Source organism: Panicum virgatum, chromosome 3N (genome assembly GCF_016808335.1).
Source record: "Panicum virgatum strain AP13 chromosome 3N, P.virgatum_v5, whole genome shotgun sequence".
NCBI lineage: Eukaryota > Viridiplantae > Streptophyta > Magnoliopsida > Poales > Poaceae > Panicum > Panicum virgatum.
Window position 1 is genome coordinate 65,436,793 of NC_053147.1, and position 20,174 is coordinate 65,456,966.

The window sequence follows — 20,174 nt, forward strand, 5'->3', positions numbered from 1 at the left end:
CCTATAACCGTGTGTTTTAAATTAAAAGGGTTGGTTTGAAGGAGCTAAAGGGCACAACACCCACACCTTACCTTATCCTCATGTAGCCTCTAACAGTGCACCGGTGTCAAATATGACTTCTCTCACAAATTAGCTCTACGCATTAGCCACGCATCGAAAACAAATCTAGCTAGGATAATTGTATGTATACCAGCTAATTTTCTAGATAACATCTAGTCACACAATTAACCTTTGTCCATTGAAAACAGATCCTATAATTACACAACGCGTAATGTTTGAAAAATATGTGATACTCCCAAAGCATCGAGCCTCACTATGTTCCCTGAATTTCATTAGCATTCTTCATAATAAGGTACTAATGGCATCACACTTGGCATATTAACATGAGAAAATATAAGAAATGAGTAAACAAGACATTAATAGGCTAGCATGAATTTAAAAGTTTCAGCCCAGCCCAGCCCAGCCCAACTCACTCGGCCAGCCCCAGCCGCCAGCCTCTCCCAGTCTCCCTTGTGGAGTACCCCCGGTGCCGGATGGCGGCGGCGGCGGCGGCACCACCACCAATACCTAGCCCGAGCCCCGAGCACGAGCTGCTACTAGCCTACTACCCGCGCCGCCGTTGCCGCTCAACAAGATCTTCTCGCCCGTGAAGGCTTGGCTGTCAGCTGAAGAAGATGGGGAAAGGGACGAAGGCGAAGGAGAAGAAGCCGCGGGACATCCTCGCAGGGTCCGACGAGGACTCCGACGGCGGGGAGGACCTCTCGAAGATCCAGATCAACGAGGAGTACGCGCGCCGCTTCGAGCACAACAAGCGGCGTGAGGCGATGCAGCGCCTCGAGGAGCGCAGGAAACAGGACCTGCTCCTCGCCCCTGACGAAGACGAGGAGTCATCGTCGTTGGAAGAGGACGACGAGGAGGACATTGCTGCGCGCAGCGTCGACCGCCGCGTGTTCGAGGTCATCCGCCGCATCCGGAGCGGCGACCCCCGCGTCCTCGACAAGGACGCCAAGGTTTACTCCTCGGAGGAGGAGGAGGAGGAGGGCGGCGAGGAGAAGCAAGGGAAGAAGGCTAAGAAGGAGAAGCCTCTGTATCTCAAGGACGTTAACGCCCGCCACCTGCTCGAGGAGGGTCCTGAGTTTATAGCACAGACCAGCCGGAGCAACAAGTACGACAGGATTGCCTATGACGAGCAGTAGAAGAAGGGATTGGAGGCTTTCCATGAGGCGGAGAAGGAAGTTCTAGGTGACGGCGACGAAATCTTCCATGAGAAGCCAAAGGTTCGAGCAGGTGCTGATGAGGGCGAGGGGGATGATGATGAGGAGAAGTAGACAAAGGAGCTAGCTGGTGTGGTTTTCGGCAAGGACGAGGAGCTGGATGAGAACGAGAAGTTCTTGAAGGATTTTTTCCTCAAGAGGCCGTACCTTGAGTCGGGAATGGACAAGTCCTATCTTTATGATTCCGAGGAATTGTCAGATGACAAGGAGGAGCTCGAGGTACAGGAAGAATATGAGTCTCTTTATAAATACCAGCATGAGGAGGCCGCTGCATCGGGGGCAGTGGTGGCAGACCGGGTAATGGGTCATTCAAGAGTTGTTGAGGGGTCGGTGAGGAAGAAGGAGAGCAGCAGGAAACAGCAGAGGAAGAGCAAGGAGGAGCGGATTGCCCGGGCTAAGCAAGAGCAGGCAGAGGAGCTGAAGCATCTCAAGAATTTGAAGAAGAAAGAGATTGCAGAGAAGCTTGAGAGGATCCGAACGATTGCCGGGATTGAAGGTGATGCTGCTTGTAAGCTTGGTGCTGATGACTTGGAGGAGGATTTTGATCCAAAGGATTATGACAAGAAAATGCAGGAGATGTTTGATGACAGTTACTACGAGGCTGATGACGTTGATCCTGAGTTTGGAAGTGGTGAGGAGATGGATTTGGAAAAGCCTGAATTTGATAAGGAAGATGAATTGCTCGGGCTTCCTAAGGGTTGGGCTGGTGACCAATCTAAAGAAGAGTCTACTGCTGCTGCTGAGGGGAAAGCTACAAAAGGGAAGATATCGCACAAGGACAAGGTGGATCTAGAGAAAGAGATGGAAGAGTACTACAAGTTAGACTATGAGGACACTATTGGAGATCTGAAGACTAGGTTCAAGTATAAGAAGGTTAATCCCAATTGTTTTGGTTTGAGTACCTATGAGATACTGACATCAGACGACAGGGATTTTGTAACACCCGTATTTTCAATTTAGGAACCTAAATAAATTTAATTAGGTTTTCTGTAGGTTCGATAAGGTTCTATTTATTTTATCTTGAATTTAGAGCATTTATCGCAAGCTTAAATAAAATATTTAGCTATAAAATAAATGTAAGGAAAATAGGTTTGTGCATCTCATGCTGCTTTGCATCTTTATTTGCTTGTTGTTCAACTTAAATTCAAACCTTTGAGTTTGAATTTGAATTGAAAGTGTTAGGATTGCTTTAGAAAAATGCAAAACCTTTTCTTTTCTTCCCCAGCCCGTGGCCCAGAAACCTTTCCCGCGGCCCGTTTTTCCCCGCCGGCTCGTTCCCCGCTCCTGGCCCGTTCCAGCCCAACATCCCCCTCCCCTCCCTGTCTCGCTGCCAAGCAGACCCCGCGTGTCGGGCTCGTCCCCGAGCTCGGGTCCGAGCCGGACTCCGCGTCCGACCGGGATCTCCGTGCGCGCCGCCGCGTCCCCCTTGGGCCCGCACGCCCAGGCACCACGCCTGCCCCTATAAAAGCAACGCCGCGCCCCCTCCTAGAACCCTAAACCGAAGCCGCAGCCACCGCCTTCGCGAAACCTAGCTAGCGCCGCCATTGCTGTACCAGAGCTCGGAGCCCCGCGTTGCGCAGCCGCCTCGCTTCGCCTTCTCGACGACATCACAGCCCCGAAGCTTCGCGTCGAGGTGAGGGAGCTCTCCAGCTCCGTTTTCCTTCTCCTTCTCGTTCTGTTTCGCCCGTTTAGGCTCGCCGGCGCCGTCGCTCCGCCATGTGCCGCCGCAGGCCCGCTCCGCTCGCTTCTATCCCGCACAAGCCCCGCCATCGAGTTCGCGTGCTCGCGCGCGTGCTCCCAGTCCAAGATCCGAGTCTAATCCAAGCCCAGATGGCCGTTTTTGCCTACTCCGGCCGTTCCGCCGCCGCGCGCCGCCGCCTAGCTCACCGCCGGCCGTTTCATGCCGCCGCCGCTCGCCCCAAAGAACCCTAACCGTCCGATCTGAAATCCACGGTCCAGATTAGATCCCATCTCAAGTCAACTAGTCAGAAAAATGGTCAACCATGTTCTTTTCGCAAATAAACCCCTCTGTTTAATCAAATTTAACCCGCCGTCCTCTGCTGTTGAAAATTATGTACAAAATCGCCCCTGTTTTTATGATCTAGCCCCTGAGTATGTTTAATTGCGTTTTAGCCCTTAGATCTTGTTTTAGCCATAACTTTCTCGTTTTAGATCCGTTTTCGATGATCTTTACGCTCACGCGATCGTTGCAACGAGTAGAATAGTTTAGTAACCTCTTTTTGTACTATTTTTGTTGTCTGGTGCACTGTTTCTTATTGTTTGTACTTGTTTGTTTGTATGTGCATGTTTGGTGCGATAGACGATCAACAGTTCGAGGAGCAGCAACAAGATCAAGACTTCGGAGGACCGGACCAGCAGCAGTTTTAGGAAGGTAAGTGGACCCTTGATCATATTTTTGACCCATGAAATCACCAAATTTATCACATTTACTTTTATGTTCATGCATGTGTCTATAACATGATGGGAACCGAGTTAAGGACATGACTAGTATTGTTTACCTTATTCCTTGATCAACTTGGGTTTAATTTCATGTTGGGTAGCTATGCTAGTTGCTATACTTTGGGTTATGGTTGGTTAATGATGATACAAATGTTATACTTGTTTTATCCCATGTTCATGATGCTTAATGTTGTTAATCAAGAATATATGATTTAATTGGAACATGGATAACCACCCAGGAAAATAGTGCAACCACAATACTATATGGCTCTAGTCTTGGCTATGTAACTAGATGATCTATATGTCGTGCTGGGGCGTTTGATTGGTGGATTTTTTCGGGTTATCGTGCTTTGAGGAGCGGGTGAAGGAAGCTTCGTCTTCTGAGGCACCGCAGAAAAAGGGGCCAGTGCGTACATATAGTGATTCTTTGGAAAAGCCTCGTAGTGAATCCCTAGCCACTCACCAAAGGAAGTGTTTAAGGGCTTTGCAAACCCGGGCGACATGGGAAACACGAATTGTGGGTAAAGTGTACAACCTCTGCAGAGTGTAAAACTAACCGGTTAGCCGTGCTCACGGTCAAGAGCGGCTTGGACCCTCACATGATAATTGAACTTGAAGTTGATATAAATCGATGCTCTAATTTATGGTTATTGTTGTTTATCTCTATATATATGCTTATCTTGTGGGTTTAATGGTATATACTTATATCTAGATAATGATTGCTAATAAAATGTGATCAACTAAAATTGCTGAGTGCAGTTAAACCGTGTCAGCTATTCCTTGAATTAGCCTTGCATATATTATAGTTGTTTCCCTGCCACTTGTTGAGTACCAACCATAAGTGTACTCACCCTTGCATACTTGCTGCTCAGACCGTAAAAACAACTGTCCGGAGTTTCCAGAAGACTTTGAGGATTTCTAGGCGTATGTCTCCCAGTCATCTGCCTGTGCTGAAGAAGATTCCGCTGCTACTCTATAGACATTTATTTATTCACATAAGACATTTGGTTTTGTAATAAAGTCTTTAATACTCTCTTTACGCTTGCACTAGTTGTGATATTCACTTTATGGTTAATCATATGTGTGTAAACTGATCCTGGCGCACATATGAGATGCATTCGGTTTACCTTCATAAACCGGGTGTTACAGAAGTGGTATCAGAGCAGTGTTGACTGTAGGACGTTAGCCTAGATAGAAATGGTCGAAATTAAGGTCTATCTTGCTTAGTAGCCATGCTCTTTCATGCTTATTTGCTTAATCCTTATTGATAGCTTTTGTCTCATCCTTGATCGCATACTTGTCATTTCTTTCAAGTATGTTCTAAAACCTTTATATCATGTTCTTCAGATGGCCAGAACCAGGCAGACTGCACGCAAGAGCACCGGAGGTCGTGCCTTCGCCCGTCGTACCGTTCCTGCACCCGCTGAGCCAGTACCCACCCCAGCGCCTGCTCCAGTGCCAGCTCAGCCGGAGGAAGAGGTTGAGGAAGTGCCCGGGAGGGATTACTTCTTCGACAAAGACCAAGAAGGCAACATCCGGGAAGTTGATGCGGACGGAAACATGCAGCCATCTCTACCGTCGCCAACGCCAGCACACGATCTAGGCCCGCCACTGGCCTATTTCGAAGCTCAGGTTCCAGCGACCGCCGTCGCTGGAGGAGGAAAAGAGGAGGAGCCCCTGGAGATGTCAGAGGATGAAGCCCCAGCACCGCCACCAGCACCTCCTGCTCCAGCAGCTTCAGCGCCTGCACCAGCTGGAGGAGACCCGGAAGGCCCAGAGGACCCGGACGACGAGGATGATGATGAAGATGATCAGAATGATGACCCGCCAGAAGAAATGGGACTGTACTGCGTCTACACCTCATTCCACGAGGAGGGTCACTTCCCCCTGCTGCTTCGGGACGTGCTAGAAGAGCTTCACAACCCCGTGGCTCCCATGTACGAGACAAGGCATTATGAAGACCCTGCGCTCGGTGACTACTTCGTCACTCGGGTCCACATAAGGGTGGATACTGGACCCCGAGGCATGATGACCGTCTCCGCACACGATTCTTCAACACCCATGGCGACCTACCGAGCCGCAGTCAGCCATGCTGCCATGAGGGATCTCTGGTCTCTCAACCACACTAACCGCCGAGACTTGGAGAGCACAGACTATCAGCACCTTCCTCGCCGTGCTCATGGGACAGAGCATAGGAAGTTGACACTTGGAGAGGACGAGGAGAACCGTGTCAATGTCACAGTGTGAGCTCTCGCTGGAGTTGACATGGACTTAAGGAACGTTGTCAACTAGCTGGACGACACCCAAGACCGACTGAGAGAAGCTCACCACAGGATTCGCCAGCTAGAGGCCCAGCTTGTAGGAGAGGCGCCTCCACCTGTTCCAGAGGAGGAGCCTCCGCTTCCCGCCTTGTCACCCCCGTGCAAGAGGCTTCGTTTCGGCGACCGTGGCTACCAGAACCGTTTCTATTAGGTGATAGGCTTAAGAGTTTAGGTTGAGTCTTGTAAAGAGTCTTTTTGTAATCGCTAGCTCGCGAACGTTTGTTTAAGTGTGTTAGTTAATCAGTGTGTTTTAATGCTTGCTTTTGTGAACACTTGTGAGTTGGCTTTTTGTAATGATTGCGGTGTAATTATGGAGTGATGACCATAATTGCATCAAGTTTTTAATAAAGTTAGCTAGTTAATAAAGCTTGGGGTTATCTATTTTATTTTATATTGTCTCTATCTCATCCTTGCACCTATATTTTACCATGATTATTTCATGAGTCTTACTTGTCTAACCGGTCAGATGGCGAACACCAGGTCCGGATCAGGAGTTGATCAGCCACCAGTGCAGCGTCAGGGAAGAGGCAACAACCAGCAACCCAACAACATGAGTGGAGGCAACAACCAGAACAACGGGCCACCACCACCACCACCAGCAGGGATGGAATAGTTCCTTGCTGCGCAGACACAGTTGTTGACTCAAATGGCCAACGCCATGGCCAATCTACAAGCTCAAGCGAACCAAGCTCCAGTTCCACAGCCACCACAGAGAGATCGCCACCGTGACTTCATGAGTCACAGACCTCCTACTTTCTCCCACTCACTAGATCCTCTTCACGCCGATGACTGGCTCAAGACCGTTGAGAAGATGCTGAACATAGTTCAGTGTACAGACAGGGAGAAGGTACTGTATGCTTCAGGTAGATTGGAGGGAACTGCAGCAGACTGGTGGGATGCTTATACCGCCGCCCATGTTGATCAAAACACCATCACCTGGGAAGAGTTCAGGACTCAATTCAGGGAGCATCACATACCTGAGGGTTTGATGAAGCTGAAGAGGCAGGAATTTCTAGCTCTGAAGCAAGGTTGAATGTCCGTGAGTATCGGGACAAGTTCATCCAGCTGTCCCGCTATGCCTCCGCAGACGTGGCCACCGATGGGCAGAAGCAGGACTACTTCAGGCTAGGGTTGGTGGCACCCATCAGATATCAGTTGTTGGTGCACAGGTTTGAAAGCTTCTAGAAACTGGTGGACAATGCCATCGCCGTGGAGAATGCTCGCAAGGAGATGGGCGAGCAGAAGCGGAAGTTCGAGTCACAAAGCCAGTCTAGCAACTCGCGCCCGCGCTTTGGACCCCCACAAGGGAACCAGATTCGCCCAGGAGGACAGAATGCCAACTTTGGGCAGAACCAGTATCAGTACCCGCGCCAAGTTCAGCAGAATCAACAGAACCAGCAGTCGGCGCAACGTTTCAACCCCCAGCAGAACCGCCAGAACACTCCTGTCGGTACTCCCGCGAGGAACAACAATAGAGCCCCTACTGGGTCCACCGTGTGTTTCAAGTGTGGTGGACATGGTCATTATGCGAACCGTTGTCCCAATCCTCCTCAGAACACTCCTGCTCAGAACAATGCTAGCGGACAGAGGCAGACTCCGCAGCAGCAGCCCAGGAACAACAATCAGACCCCGCAGAGCAACAGAGGACAGCAGAACTACGTCCACGGCAGGGTCAACCATGTGGCTGCAGACACCGCTCAGGAGGCTCAGGACGCTGTATTCGGTATGTTCTTAGTCAACTCAGCTCCTGCATCAGTTTTATTCGATTCTGGAGCATCGCATACTTTTATATCTACTCAATACATAGCCAAGCACTCCATACCGCTTTGCACCATGCCTAGAGCTATGCTAGTAAACTTACCCGGGGGGAATATGAGAGCTATGTACCAGTGCCACGGAATTAAAATTCAGATTATGGGTAGAGAGTTTGATGCAAGACCTATAGTTTTGGATTCGGATGGAATTGATGTTATCCTTGGGATGGACTGGTTAACCAAGCACGATGCCATCATTCAATGTGCCAAGAGATCAGTGCTCCTTACCAGCCCAGCAGGTGAGAGGTTTGAGTTTGTTGCAACCCCTCCAACACCAGCAGATTGTACAGTGAATCAGATGAAGGCTGCTCTGATAGAGGACATCAGGATAGCATGCGAGTACTCAGATGTGTTCCCCGATGACTTGCCAGGTATGCCACCTGAACGTGACATTGAGTTTATTATAGATCTTTTACCTGGTACTGCACCTATTGCTAAGAGACCATATAGGATGTCCGCTGGTGAACTAGAAGAACTTAAGAAACAATTAAAGGAATTGTTAGATAAGAAATTTATTCGTGCTAGTTCGTCACCATGGGGAGCACCAGTGATTTTTGTTGACAAGAAGGATGGTACACAGAGGATGTGTGTGGACTACAGGTCATTGAATGAAGTTACTATCAAGAACAAGTATCCGTTGCCTCGTATAGAAGATTTGTTTGATCAGCTGAGAGGAGCCAAGGTATTCTCCATGATCGATCTGAGGTCAGGCTATCACCAGTTGAGGATACGACCGTCGGATATTCCCAAGACCGCTTTCACTACCAGATATGGGTTGTATGAATATACGGTTATGTCATTCGGGTTGACCAATGCACCAGCTTACTTTATGTACTTGATGAATAAGGTGTTTATGGAGTATCTCGAGAAGTTCGTAGTGGTGTTCATTGATGATATATTGGTGTACTCCAAGAATGAGGAAGAACATGAGGAACATTTGAGGCTTGTTTTGCAGAAGCTCGGGGAGAATCAGTTGTATGCCAAATTTAGCAAATATGAATTCTGGTTGAATGAGGTTTCATTTCTTGGTCATGTCATCACAGATGGAGGAATTGCAGTTGATCCCAGCAAGGTCAGAGATGTGTTGAAGTGGGAACCACCTCAGACAGTGTCAGAAATCCGGAGTTTCTTAGGACTCGCAGGCTACTACAGAAGATTTATAGAAGGCTTCTCCAAGATAGTGAAACCCCTTACTTCACTACTGGAGAAAGGAAAAGAGTTTGTATGGTCAGATGAGTGCCAAGCCAGTTTTGAGGAATTGAGGAGACGATTGACCACAGCACCAGTGTTGGCTATGCCGGATATCCACAAGAGCTTTGATATATATTGTGATGCATCCCGGCAAGGACTAGGTTGTGTGCTGATGCAAGAGGGACATGTGATTGCTTATGCGTCTCGTCAGTTGAGGAAGCATGAGCAGAATTATCCCACTCATGACTTGGAATTAGCAGCCGTGGTACATGCTTTGAAGATATGGAGGCATTATCTGTTAGGGCATAGATGTCAGATATATACTGATCACAAGAGTCTAAAATACATCTTCACTCAGAATGACCTCAACCTGAGACAGAGAAGATGGTTAGAGCTCATAAAGGACTATGATTTGGAGATACACTATCACCCCGGAAAGGCTAATGTGGTTGCTGATGCTTTGAGCCGCAAGAGCCATGTAAATGCAATGAGAGTCAGCCAGATGCCTCAAGAATTGTGTTGGGAGTTTGAGAAACTCAACCTTGGTTTTGTTGGTCACACTGAGGGAATCACTATAGAAGTCGAGCCGACTCTTGAGCAAGAGATACGGAAGGGTCAACTTGAGGATGATAAGATCAAGGAGATCAAGGAGCTGATAAAAAGAGGCAAGGTACCTGATTTTACTGAGGATGAACATGGAACCGTGTGGTTCAGAAAGAGGATATGTGTGCCAGAGGTGGATCATCTGCGAGAGAAGATTCTAAAGGAAGCCCATGATTCAGCCTATTCGATTCACCCAGGCAGCACCAAGATGTACCAGGATTTGAAAGAAAGGTATTGGTGGTATGGCATGAAGCGTGATGTTGCAGCTCACGTGGCCATATGTGATGTGTGTCAGAGAGTCAAGGCAGAACATCAGAGACCAGCTGGTTTGTTGCAACCATTGAAAATACCAGAATGGAAATGGGAAGAAATTGGTATGGATTTCATCGTGGGGTTACCACGTACAAAGGATGGCTATGATTCCATATGGGTTATTGTGGATAGGTTGACAAAAGTAGCGCACTTCATTCCAGTAAAGACTACCTACTCGGGGGGCCAAACTGGCAGAGCTATACATATCCAGGGTTGTCTGCCTACATGGGGTACCTAAGAAGATTGTGTCCGACAGAGGTACTCAGTTCATGTCTCGGTTTTGGCAGAAGTTGCATGAGTCAATGGATACGAAGTTGAACTTCAGCTCAGCTTATCAGGCCAGCTTGAAGATGGCACCGTTTGAGGCATTATATGGAAGGAAGTGCAGGACTCCATTATATTGGAGTGAGACGGGAGAAAGCCAGTTGTTCGGCCCAGAGATCATCAAAGAGGCCGAACAACAAGTACAGATTGTTAGAGAGAATCTGAAAGTGGCACAGTCGAGGCAGAAGAGCTATGCAGACAAGGGACGTAGAGAGTTGATCTTTGAAGAAGGAGATTTTGTGTATCTCAAAGTGTCACCTATCAGAGGTTTGCGCAGATTCAAAGTTAAGGGGAAGTTGTCACCTCATTACATCGGACCATTCAAGATCTTGGCCCAGAAGGGTGAAGTAGCTTATGAGCTAGAACTATCGGCCCGATTGTCCGATGTGCACAATCTGTTCCATATATCTTAGTTGAGAAAGTGTCTGAGGGTGCCAGAGGAGGAATTGCCACTAGAGGAACTGAATGTGCAAGATGATCTGACTTATACTGAGTATCCGGTCAAAATTCTGGACACGTTAGAGAGGATTACTCGGAGTAAGAGGATACGGATGTGTAAGGTTCAGTGGAGTCATCATGTAGAAGATGAGGCTACTTGGGAAAGAGAAGATGAGTTACAGGCAGATTTCCCCCAGCTCTTTGCTAGCCCAGCTGAATCTCGAGGACGAGATTCCTTTTAAGGGGGGTAGGTTTGTAACACCCGTATTTTCAATTTAGGAACCTAAATAAATTTAATTAGGTTTTCAGTAGGTTCGATAAGGTTCTATTTATTTTATCTTGAATTTAGAGCATTTATCGCAAGCTTAAATAAAATATTTAGCTATAAAATAAATGTAAGGAAAATAGGTTTGTGCATCTCATGCTGCTTTGCATCTTTATTTGCTTGTTGTTCAACTTAAATTCAAACCTTTGAGTTTGAATTTGAATTGAAAGTGTTAGGATTGCTTTAGAAAAATGCAAAACCTTTTTTTTCTTCCCCAGCCCATCTCTTTCCCTCACCCCGTGGCCCAGAAACCTTTCACGCGGCCCGTTTTTCCCCGCCGGCCCGTTCCCCGCTCCTGGCCCGTTCCGGCCCAGCATCCCCCTCCCCTCCCTGTCTCGCTGCCAAGCGGACCCCGCGTGTCGGGCTCGTCCCCGAGCTCGGGTCCGAGCCGGACTCCGCGTCCGACCGGGATCTCCGCGCGCGCCGCCGCGTCCCCCTTGGGCCCGCACGCCCAGGCACCACGCCCGCCCCTATAAAAGCAACGCCGCGCCCCCTCCTGGAACCCTAAACCGAAGCCGCAGCCGCCGCCTTCGCGAAACCTAGCTCGCGCCGCCATTGTTGTACCAGAGCTCGGAGCCCCGCGTTGCGCAGCCGCCTCACTTCGCCTTCTCGACGACATCACAGCCCCGAAGCTTCGCGTCGAGGTGAGGGAGCTCTCCCGCTCCGTTTTCCTTCTCCTTCTCATTCTGTTTCGCCCGTTTAGGCTCGCCGGCGCCGTCACTCCGCCATGTGCCGCCGCAGGCCCGCTCCGCTCGCTTCTATCCCGCACAAGCCCCGCCATCGAGTTCGCGTGCTCGCGCGCGTGCTCCCAGTCCAAGATCCGAGTCTAATCCAAGCCCAGATGGCCGTTTTGGCCTACTCCAGCCATTCCACCACCGCGCGCCGCCGCCTAGCTCACCGCCGGCCGTTTCATGCCGCCGCCGCTCGCCCCAAAGAACCCTAACCGTCCGATTTGAAATCCACAGTCCAGATTAGATCCCATCTCAAGTCAACTAGTCAGAAAAACGGTCAACTGTGTTCTTTTCGCAAATAAACCCCTCTGTTTAATCAAATTTAGCCCGCCGTCCTCTGCTGTTGAAAATTATTTACAAAATCGCCCCTGTTTTTATGATCTAGCCCCTGAGTATAAGGTTTAATTGCGTTTTAGCCCTTAGATCTTGTTTTAGCCATAACTTTCTCGTTTTAGATCCGTTTTCGATGATCTTTACGCTCACGCGATCGTTGCAACGAGTAGAATAGTTTAGTAACCTCTTTTTGTACTATTTTTGTTGTCTGGTGCACTGTTTCTTATTGTTTGTACTTGTTTGTTTGTATGTGCATATTTGGTGCGATAGACGATCAACAGTTCGAGGAGCAGCAACAAGATCAAGACTTCGGAGGACCGGACCAGCAGCAGTTTGAGGAAGGCAAGTGGACCCTTGATCATATTTTTGACCCATGAAATCACCAAATTTATCACATTTACTTTTATGTTCATGCATGTGTCTATAACATGATGGGAACCGAGTTAAGGACATGACTAGTATTGTTTACCTTATTCCTTGATCAACTTGGGTTTAATTTCATGTTGGGTAGCTATGCTAGTTGCTATACTTTGGGTTATGGTTGGTTAATGATGATACAAATGTTATACTTGTTTTATCCCATGTTCATGATGCTTAATGTTGTTAATCAAGAATATATGATTTAATTGGAACATGGATAACCACCCAGGAAAACAGTGCAACCACAATACTATATGGCTCTGGTCTTGGCTATGTAACTAGATGATCTATATGTCGTGCTGGGGCGTTTGATTGGTGGATTTTTTCGGGTTATCGTGCTTTGAGGAGCGGGTGAAGGAAGCTTCGTCTTCTGAGGCACCGCAGAAAAAGGGGCCAGTGCGTACATATAGTGATTCTTTGGAAAAGCCTCGTAGTGAATCCCTAGCCACTCACCAAAGGAAGTGTTTAAGGGCTTTGCAAACCCGGGCGACATGGGAAACACGAATTGTGGGTAAAGTGTACAACCTCTGCAGAGTGTAAAACTAACCGGTTAGCCGTGCTCACGGTCAAGAGCGGCTTGGACCCTCACATGATAATTGAACTTGAAGTTGATATAAATCGATGCTCTAATTTATGGTTATTGTTGTTTATCTCTATATATATGCTTATCTTGTGGGTTTAATGGTATATACTTATATCTAGATAATGATTGCTAATAAAATGTGATCAACTAAAATTGCTGAGTGCAGTTAAACCGTGTCAGCTATTCCTTGAATTAGCCTTGCATATATTATAGTTGTTTCCCTGCCACTTGTTGAGTACCAACCATAAGTGTACTCACCCTTGCATACTTGCTGCTCAGACCGTAAAAACAACTGTCCGGAGTTTCCAGAAGACTTTGAGGATTTCTAGGCGTATGTCTCCCAGTCATCTGCCTGTGCTGAAGAAGATTCCGCTGCTACTCTATAGACATTTATTTATTCACATAAGACATTTGGTTTTGTAATAAAGTCTTTAATACTCTCTTTACGCTTGCACTAGTTGTGATATTCACTTTATGGTTAATCATATGTGTGTAAACTGATTCTGGCGCACATATGAGATGCATTCGGTTTGCCTTCATAAACCGGGTGTTACAGATTTTAACCAATATGTTTCCATGAAGAAGCTAGCCCCTTATAGGGAGACTGAGTGGAATGTAACACATCATAAGAAGTTGAGCAAGGATTTGATCCTTGGAGGCCAGAAGAAAGAAGGGAAGAAGGACAAATCCAGCAAGAAATCTAGGGCTGAGGAGGGCGGACCAAGTTCTTCAAAACAAGAGAAAGGCAAGCTGGTGAATGAACAAGAGCCAGCAGGTGACAAGAGAAAGTCTACCAGAAGTGAACGAAGGAAGCGTCGAAAGGTTGATTTGAAGATACCCACCGGAAGACTAGAGGCATATGGGAAGATAAATTCGAAGTGTCACAAGAGTCATTGAGCTTTGGAGATTCATCGAAGTACCTCTAGAGAATTTTTCTGTTCCTTTTATGCATTATGGAAGGGGTGAAAATCTTGCTGTGGACTAAAGTCTTTGTTGTTGAGGGTTGAGGATTGAAACATTTTGGTTTAGGATAGTCATGTCTTCTATTTTGGAAGTTGCAAACAAGTGTCATCCTAGTAGAAAGGCAATGTCATTGCCCTGAGTTGTATCGGGAGTGTTGTTTGCCTCTTTTCGTGAACCAGATAATGTAACTGCCCTGCCGTTCGCTAGTACAATGATTTGAATTACTCTGTTTTTTTTCTTGTTTCTTTCATAATTGGTAAAATTACTCTGTTGATGAATTGGCGATGAACTCTTATGCCTGTTGCGCTTGCCTGATAATGATGTTGTTATTGTGAAATGCCAATGGCATTGCTTGCTGTTCATGGCCATCTGTTGCTTGTGGGGATGCATCTTATTTGTGATGATGCTAAAGGTACCAGTTTTCGGTTATTTGTGATGCTTATAGCCTTATTTTCTTGATTATTTATTTTATTTAGTAATTTACTGACCTTGCTTTTTCTAATCTGTCCAGGTTGTTGGTAATGAGAAACCATCAAGCATCAACCATCTTTTGTTTTGCCTGAAAGACAGCTAATGCTGGGCAGATCACTTCAAAATTGTATGCTATTGAACTGGGCGCCATCTAGGTTTATATCTAAAAATTATCGATTTATTTTTGTTTTCCATTCTCTTTTAGTGCTACATTCAAACATCATCTATCGTTGTCAACATGTACAGAACAGCCTTGTTCTGTAGGGCACCGCTTTTTTTCTTTGCATATTTCCTTTTCCTTTTGAAGGACAACTCAGCACACTGGTCCCATCATTGTTCTTGTTGGTTGTCTGGTTGTAGGGAATCCTAGTTTCTCTAAGAAACAAACCGACCTCTCCTTCCCACCAGATTGTTGGAATATCATACAATTGATCTAATATGTTTTTATTCCATTTGCTATGGGCTTATCTATGTAATTATTAATGACAAAGCTTGAACTTTCGTTTGGATGTGACTTGGAAACTGCAGCAGCAGTTTACAGAAATAGAATCAGTCCAGACCCTGCCACCAACTGTTGGATTTTCTGCCATCAACAGAAGAGGGCAGGTTTTACATGCCACAGTAATGGTGCAACCATTGTGCCTTTTGTTAGCGGTCAAGTATGATCTTATACCCAGGGGCGGATGCACACCCCGGGCCACCCGGGCCATGGCCCGGGGTTCGGCCCAATTTTTTTTTTCATTTTGCAGTAGCTTCTACCTCTGGACTTGGATCAATTGCTGAAGAAGGACTTGGATCAATTACTGAAGAAGAATAAATATATTACTTCGCGATGGCGCTTTTTGTATGTTATCTATCTTTCCGTTTATATTTTCATGTATCTTTTGAACTGTGAGTTTGTGAACGTCTATACTTAAAACTCGGCCCGGGGTTCGACTCAATCCTGGTTCCGCCACTGCTTATACCCTTCTGGATTTCCTTACCTTACCTTTGTATTAGATTATTCTCTTAACACAATTTTGGTATACAATTAAACAACCTTGAGCTTGCTGTGACTGAATCTTGCCAAGACGTTATTCTTCCTAGTGAGCTCCATTACCAAGATGACTTATGTGGATGCTATTATGTTGGCCATACTTGGCTGTATTGATGCTCATTTGCTTGCCTAATTTTTAATCACCACTTAGCATGTGTATATGATTTCTTCTGCGAACTACATTGCTGTTCCTTGTTATATCACTGAACTGGACTTTGAGCTTTGGAGATTCATCAAAGTACATCTAGAGAATTTTCCTGTTCCTTTTATGCATTATGGAATTGGAGGGGTGAAAGAAAAATCTTGATTGGGACTAAAGGCTTTCTTGTTGAGACTTGAGAGCTGAACAATTTAGGTTTAGGAGAGTCATTTCTTCTATTTTGGGAGTAACATACTATTGTCATCCTAATAGAAACAGCTATTTCTCTGAGTTTTGCCAACAGAGCTATGCAGTCCTTTCATAAACCCATATGATGTAATTTCCCTGCAGTTCCCTGTACTATGTTTTGTGTTACTTTCCCTTCTCTTTTCATGTTTCTTGCACGATTGGTAAAGTTACTGCCTGATGCTTTTGGGGCTGCAGATTATTTGTGATGCCTAGTCTGTCCAGGTTGTTGGTAATGAGAAACCTTCAACCCCGATTAGTTTTACCTGATAGACAACTAATGCTGGACAGTCACTTTGGAGTTGCATGTTGTTGAGCTGGGCGCCAGCTAGGTTTGTATTTAAAAATTCTCAAATAGTTTTGTTTTTGATATTTTAGTGCTACATGCAATACTTTTGACATGTACTGAACTTCCTTGTTTTATTGCACTGTTTATGTTTCCTTGCGGGCTTCCTTTTTCTTTTGAAGGATAACTCAGCACACTTACACTTACCATCATTGTTCTTATTGGTTAGCTGGTTGTAGGGAAACCTGTTCTTTCTAAGAAAAAACCTACCTCTTCTGCTCGCCAGATTTCCAGGATGATTCTTCTGTAGCTATGCAGGTAAGCATCAAATGCACACTTCTTATGGGAAAAAACTGTGCGCTTGTTAGAATATCACACGACGGGTCATAAATTTTTTTTATTCCTTTTTGCTGCAGGTTTCACAAAAGTATGGGCTTATGTATGTAATTGCACAGTTTGGCCTTTTGTTTGTATATGACTTGGAAACTGCAGCAGCAGTTAAAAGAAATAGAATCAGTCCAGACCCTGTGCTTTTCACAGAAGAACCTTCCTCAACGGGTGGATTTTCTGTCATCAACAGGAGAGGGCAGCTTTTACATGCCACAGCTCATGAACCCCAGCATCAGGTTCCTCACGCAGTCACGCTCAAAGGTTCGCACCTACTGCCTCCTAGATCTAACCTCCACTGCTCGGGATCTCGTGACGACCTAGCTGCACATCCTAGTCAAGTCCTCGTTTTGTATTCAGTCGCCTGCCGGGATCACCTCTTAAGTAGTTTGCGATGTCAGCTTCTAGCTCCTCAGATCAGTACCTGAATTTTGCCCTAGTGGGATCAAGTCTTTGCTTGGGGGATCTGCCCGCCAGTTTACACTAATCTGCAATGTAAGTGCTCACAGAGTTTAACTAGCTCCGTCCTATTTACCTCATCTGGTACAAGTCATTCAGGATGAACAATATTGTGCCAGCATTATGCTGGCGTGCTAAAATTCTAGCCTGCTACATTGATTCGTCAAATTCCCTCTCGAGTACATAGGTTATGGACACAGGGTACGAGATGATTAAGAATTCATCCATATCTGTCTGAGGCTCAGGTGTTGCTGCTCTGATTGAATTGACGACTTGCCAACCAATTCATGTGGCATGAGCATGACTGCTTAATTGTCAGTGTTACTGTTGGTTGAGTTTGTTACTATATCACGGGGATTGAATTACGATTTTAGTTCAAGCCACTTATTTTCTGTACATAGCATGATTGCTCACAACAGCAACTGCAAATGAGTTGATGCTGGTATGAAGTAATGCTATGAAGATCATAATTACTCTGAGTCTTGCCATTCTGGTCCTAATGATTTGGTTCAGTTGTTGTGACTACCATGTTTGTAATAATGGCGCACGCAGCTCAAATGCCTAGAACAACACAGGATCACCTTCAAGTATCTAATACTGAGGCTAAGTCTAAGATAAAATCTCATTAGATGTCGGATCAGGTACAAAAGTCTATCCAAAATTCTCCCACCAGTTTATTTAGATGGTCAATTCAATTGGCTTGAGTTTATTTGCTGCTCATCTTTACTTTCCAACTTCAGGTTGTGTTTTGGAACTGGACCAACTCAAAGCTGTTGGGTTCAGTAACACAAGCATCGGTTTATCACTGGTCGATTGATGGTGATTCTGAACCTGCCAAGATGTTTGATAGGACAGCTAACTTGGCAAACAATCAGATCATCGACTATCGATGTGACCCAATGAAGAAGTGGCTTGTGCTTATAGGAATTGCACCTGGCACCCCAGAGGTATGCTCTGCTCTAGCAACATCGTTATAGACAGATTGTTTGTACTTTCTAAAATGAGTGTTGATAGACAAATATTACTGTTGCCCCCTTCCTGATGATGTCTGTTTCAATCCTATTATGATTCAAAACATGTATCTGTAAAACTCAGTGCTTTTGAACTGTGACCTAAGAGCAGTTTTCTGCTGGTAGCAATTAGTAAATACACAGTTAATTGTTGTATGTGCTTCTCATATTGACTGCCCTCCTTTTCATCCATCCAGAGGCCACAACTGGTGAAGGGAAATATGCAACTTTTTTCTGTTGATCAACAGCGTAGTCAGGCACTTGAAGCCCATGCAGCATGTTTTGCAACATTTAAGGTACCCTCAGTTTTCCATTCTTTTTATTGCTATTCTATTCAACATTAGTGGAATTAATATGTGTAGAACTACCTTATTTTATATTGCACTGTTTATTTTTCCTTGTGGGCTTCTCTTTTCTTTTGAAGGTCATTTCAGCGCACTGCTAGCACCTTAGATGCAAAAATGTGCAGTTCTTAGGGGAAAAGTGTCCTCTTGTTAGAGCATCACATGATGGATTTAATATGCTTTGTTCCATTTTTGCTGCAGGTTTCACACAAGTATGGGCTTATCAATGTAATTAAAAAGCTTGGGCTTTTGTTTGTATATGAGTTGGAAACTACCGTGGCAGTTTACAGAAATAGAATCAGCCCAGATCATATATTCTTGACAGAAGAACCTTCCTCAACTGGTGGATTTTATGCCATCAACAGAAGAGGGCAGGTTTTACATGCCACAGTTAATGATGTAACTGTTGTACCTTTTGTCAGCGGTCAGGTATGATCTTCTGTACTTCTGATCTTCCCGTCCTGATCTATGCATTAGATAATTCTTTTTAACACAATCTCTGTTTGCAATTAAACAACCTTGAGCTTGCGGTGAATCTTGCCAAGAGGGCTAATCTTCCTGGTGCTGGGAATTTGGTAAGCTCCATTACTAAGATGATTTATGTGGGTGCTATTATGTTTGCCGTACTTTCTTGGCAGTTGGCTGTATGATGCTCATATGCTTGCCTAGTTTTTCTGTACCACGTGTGTCTACTAATCTATTCTCTCCTCTGTGACCCTAGCTTTCTTGAGAAACCAGAAGGGTCAGTCCCTATTGATTAGCAAGTACGAAAAAATGGAAACAGAGCTATGTACAGCAAGGCTTAATTTATTTGAATGACATAATCTTGTAAAAATGTTTGATTCATGAGTTGTTATCGTAATTTTTAATCTCAGATGCGTTTATAGTTGGGAACACCACATAACTTACCATTTGTTGCTATGGGCATATGGCACCAGCTGTTTTACATACAATGCACACTTATTACGGGAAAAATTGTGCGCTTGTTAGAATATCACACGATGGGTCTTAACATGTTTTTTTTTCAATTTTTGCTGCAGGTTTCACAAAAGTATGGGCTTATGTATGTAAACTGCACAGTTTGGCCTTTTGTTTGTATATGACTTGGAAACTGCGGCAGCAGTTTACAGAAACAGAATCAGTCCAGATCTCAACGGGTGGATTTCTTTCCATTTACAGAAGAGGGCAGGTTTCCCATGCCACAGTAATTGTGCAACTGTTGTGCCTTTTGTCAGTAATAAAGTATGATCTACACTTCTGGGTTCCCCTTATCTTTGTATTAGATTATTCTTTTCGCACAATTTTGGTATGAAGTGAAATAACCTTGAGCTTGCTGTGACTGATTTAATCTTCCCAGTGCGGAGGACTTGTAAGCTCCATTACTAAGACGACATAGTATGTGGATGCTATTTGTTGGCCATACTTAGCTGTATTGATGCTCATTTGGTTGCCTAGTTTTTAGGCACCACTTTGTCTGTATATTATGTTCTCCTGTGAACCACAGTGCCGTTCCTTACTATATCACTGAACTAGACCCTAGTTTTCCTGAGAAACCAGGAGGGGCAAAAGTTCTATCGGTCAGTATGTTATTATGGGAAAAGCGGAAACCAAGTTCTCTAGGCAAGACTAAATGGAATAATTAGACCTTGATTAATTTGGATGGCATATATTGTCAAAATGTTTGCTTGATCAGTTGTAATCATG

At 45.4% G+C, this 20,174-nt stretch overlaps 1 protein-coding gene across 1 annotated transcript; it reads left to right on the forward strand.

Annotated features, from left to right (window-relative positions):
• The first annotated feature begins 671 nt into the window (after nucleotides 1–671).
• LOC120666809 (protein KRI1 homolog) lies at nucleotides 672–14,331 on the forward strand. Its single transcript, XM_039946756.1, has 2 exons — nucleotides 672–2,205; nucleotides 13,686–14,331. The coding sequence occupies exons 1-2, from the start codon at nucleotides 1,434–1,436 to the stop codon at nucleotides 14,024–14,026; spliced, it is 1,113 nt and encodes a 370-aa protein (XP_039802690.1). The 5' UTR covers nucleotides 672–1,433; the 3' UTR covers nucleotides 14,027–14,331.
• The last annotated feature ends 5,843 nt before the right edge of the window (nucleotides 14,332–20,174 follow it).

What these genes read in the sequence shown, in the direction of transcription:
- LOC120666809 (XM_039946756.1), top strand. Translation starts at nt 1,434, where the DNA reads ATGGACAAGTCCTATCTTTATGATTCCGAGGAATTGTCAGATGACAAG. An exon ending in ACTGACATCAGACGACAGGG is followed by an intron (nt 2,206 to 13,685) that starts ATTTTGTAACAC and finishes CGGGTGTTACAG; the next exon opens with ATTTTAACCAATATGTTTCC.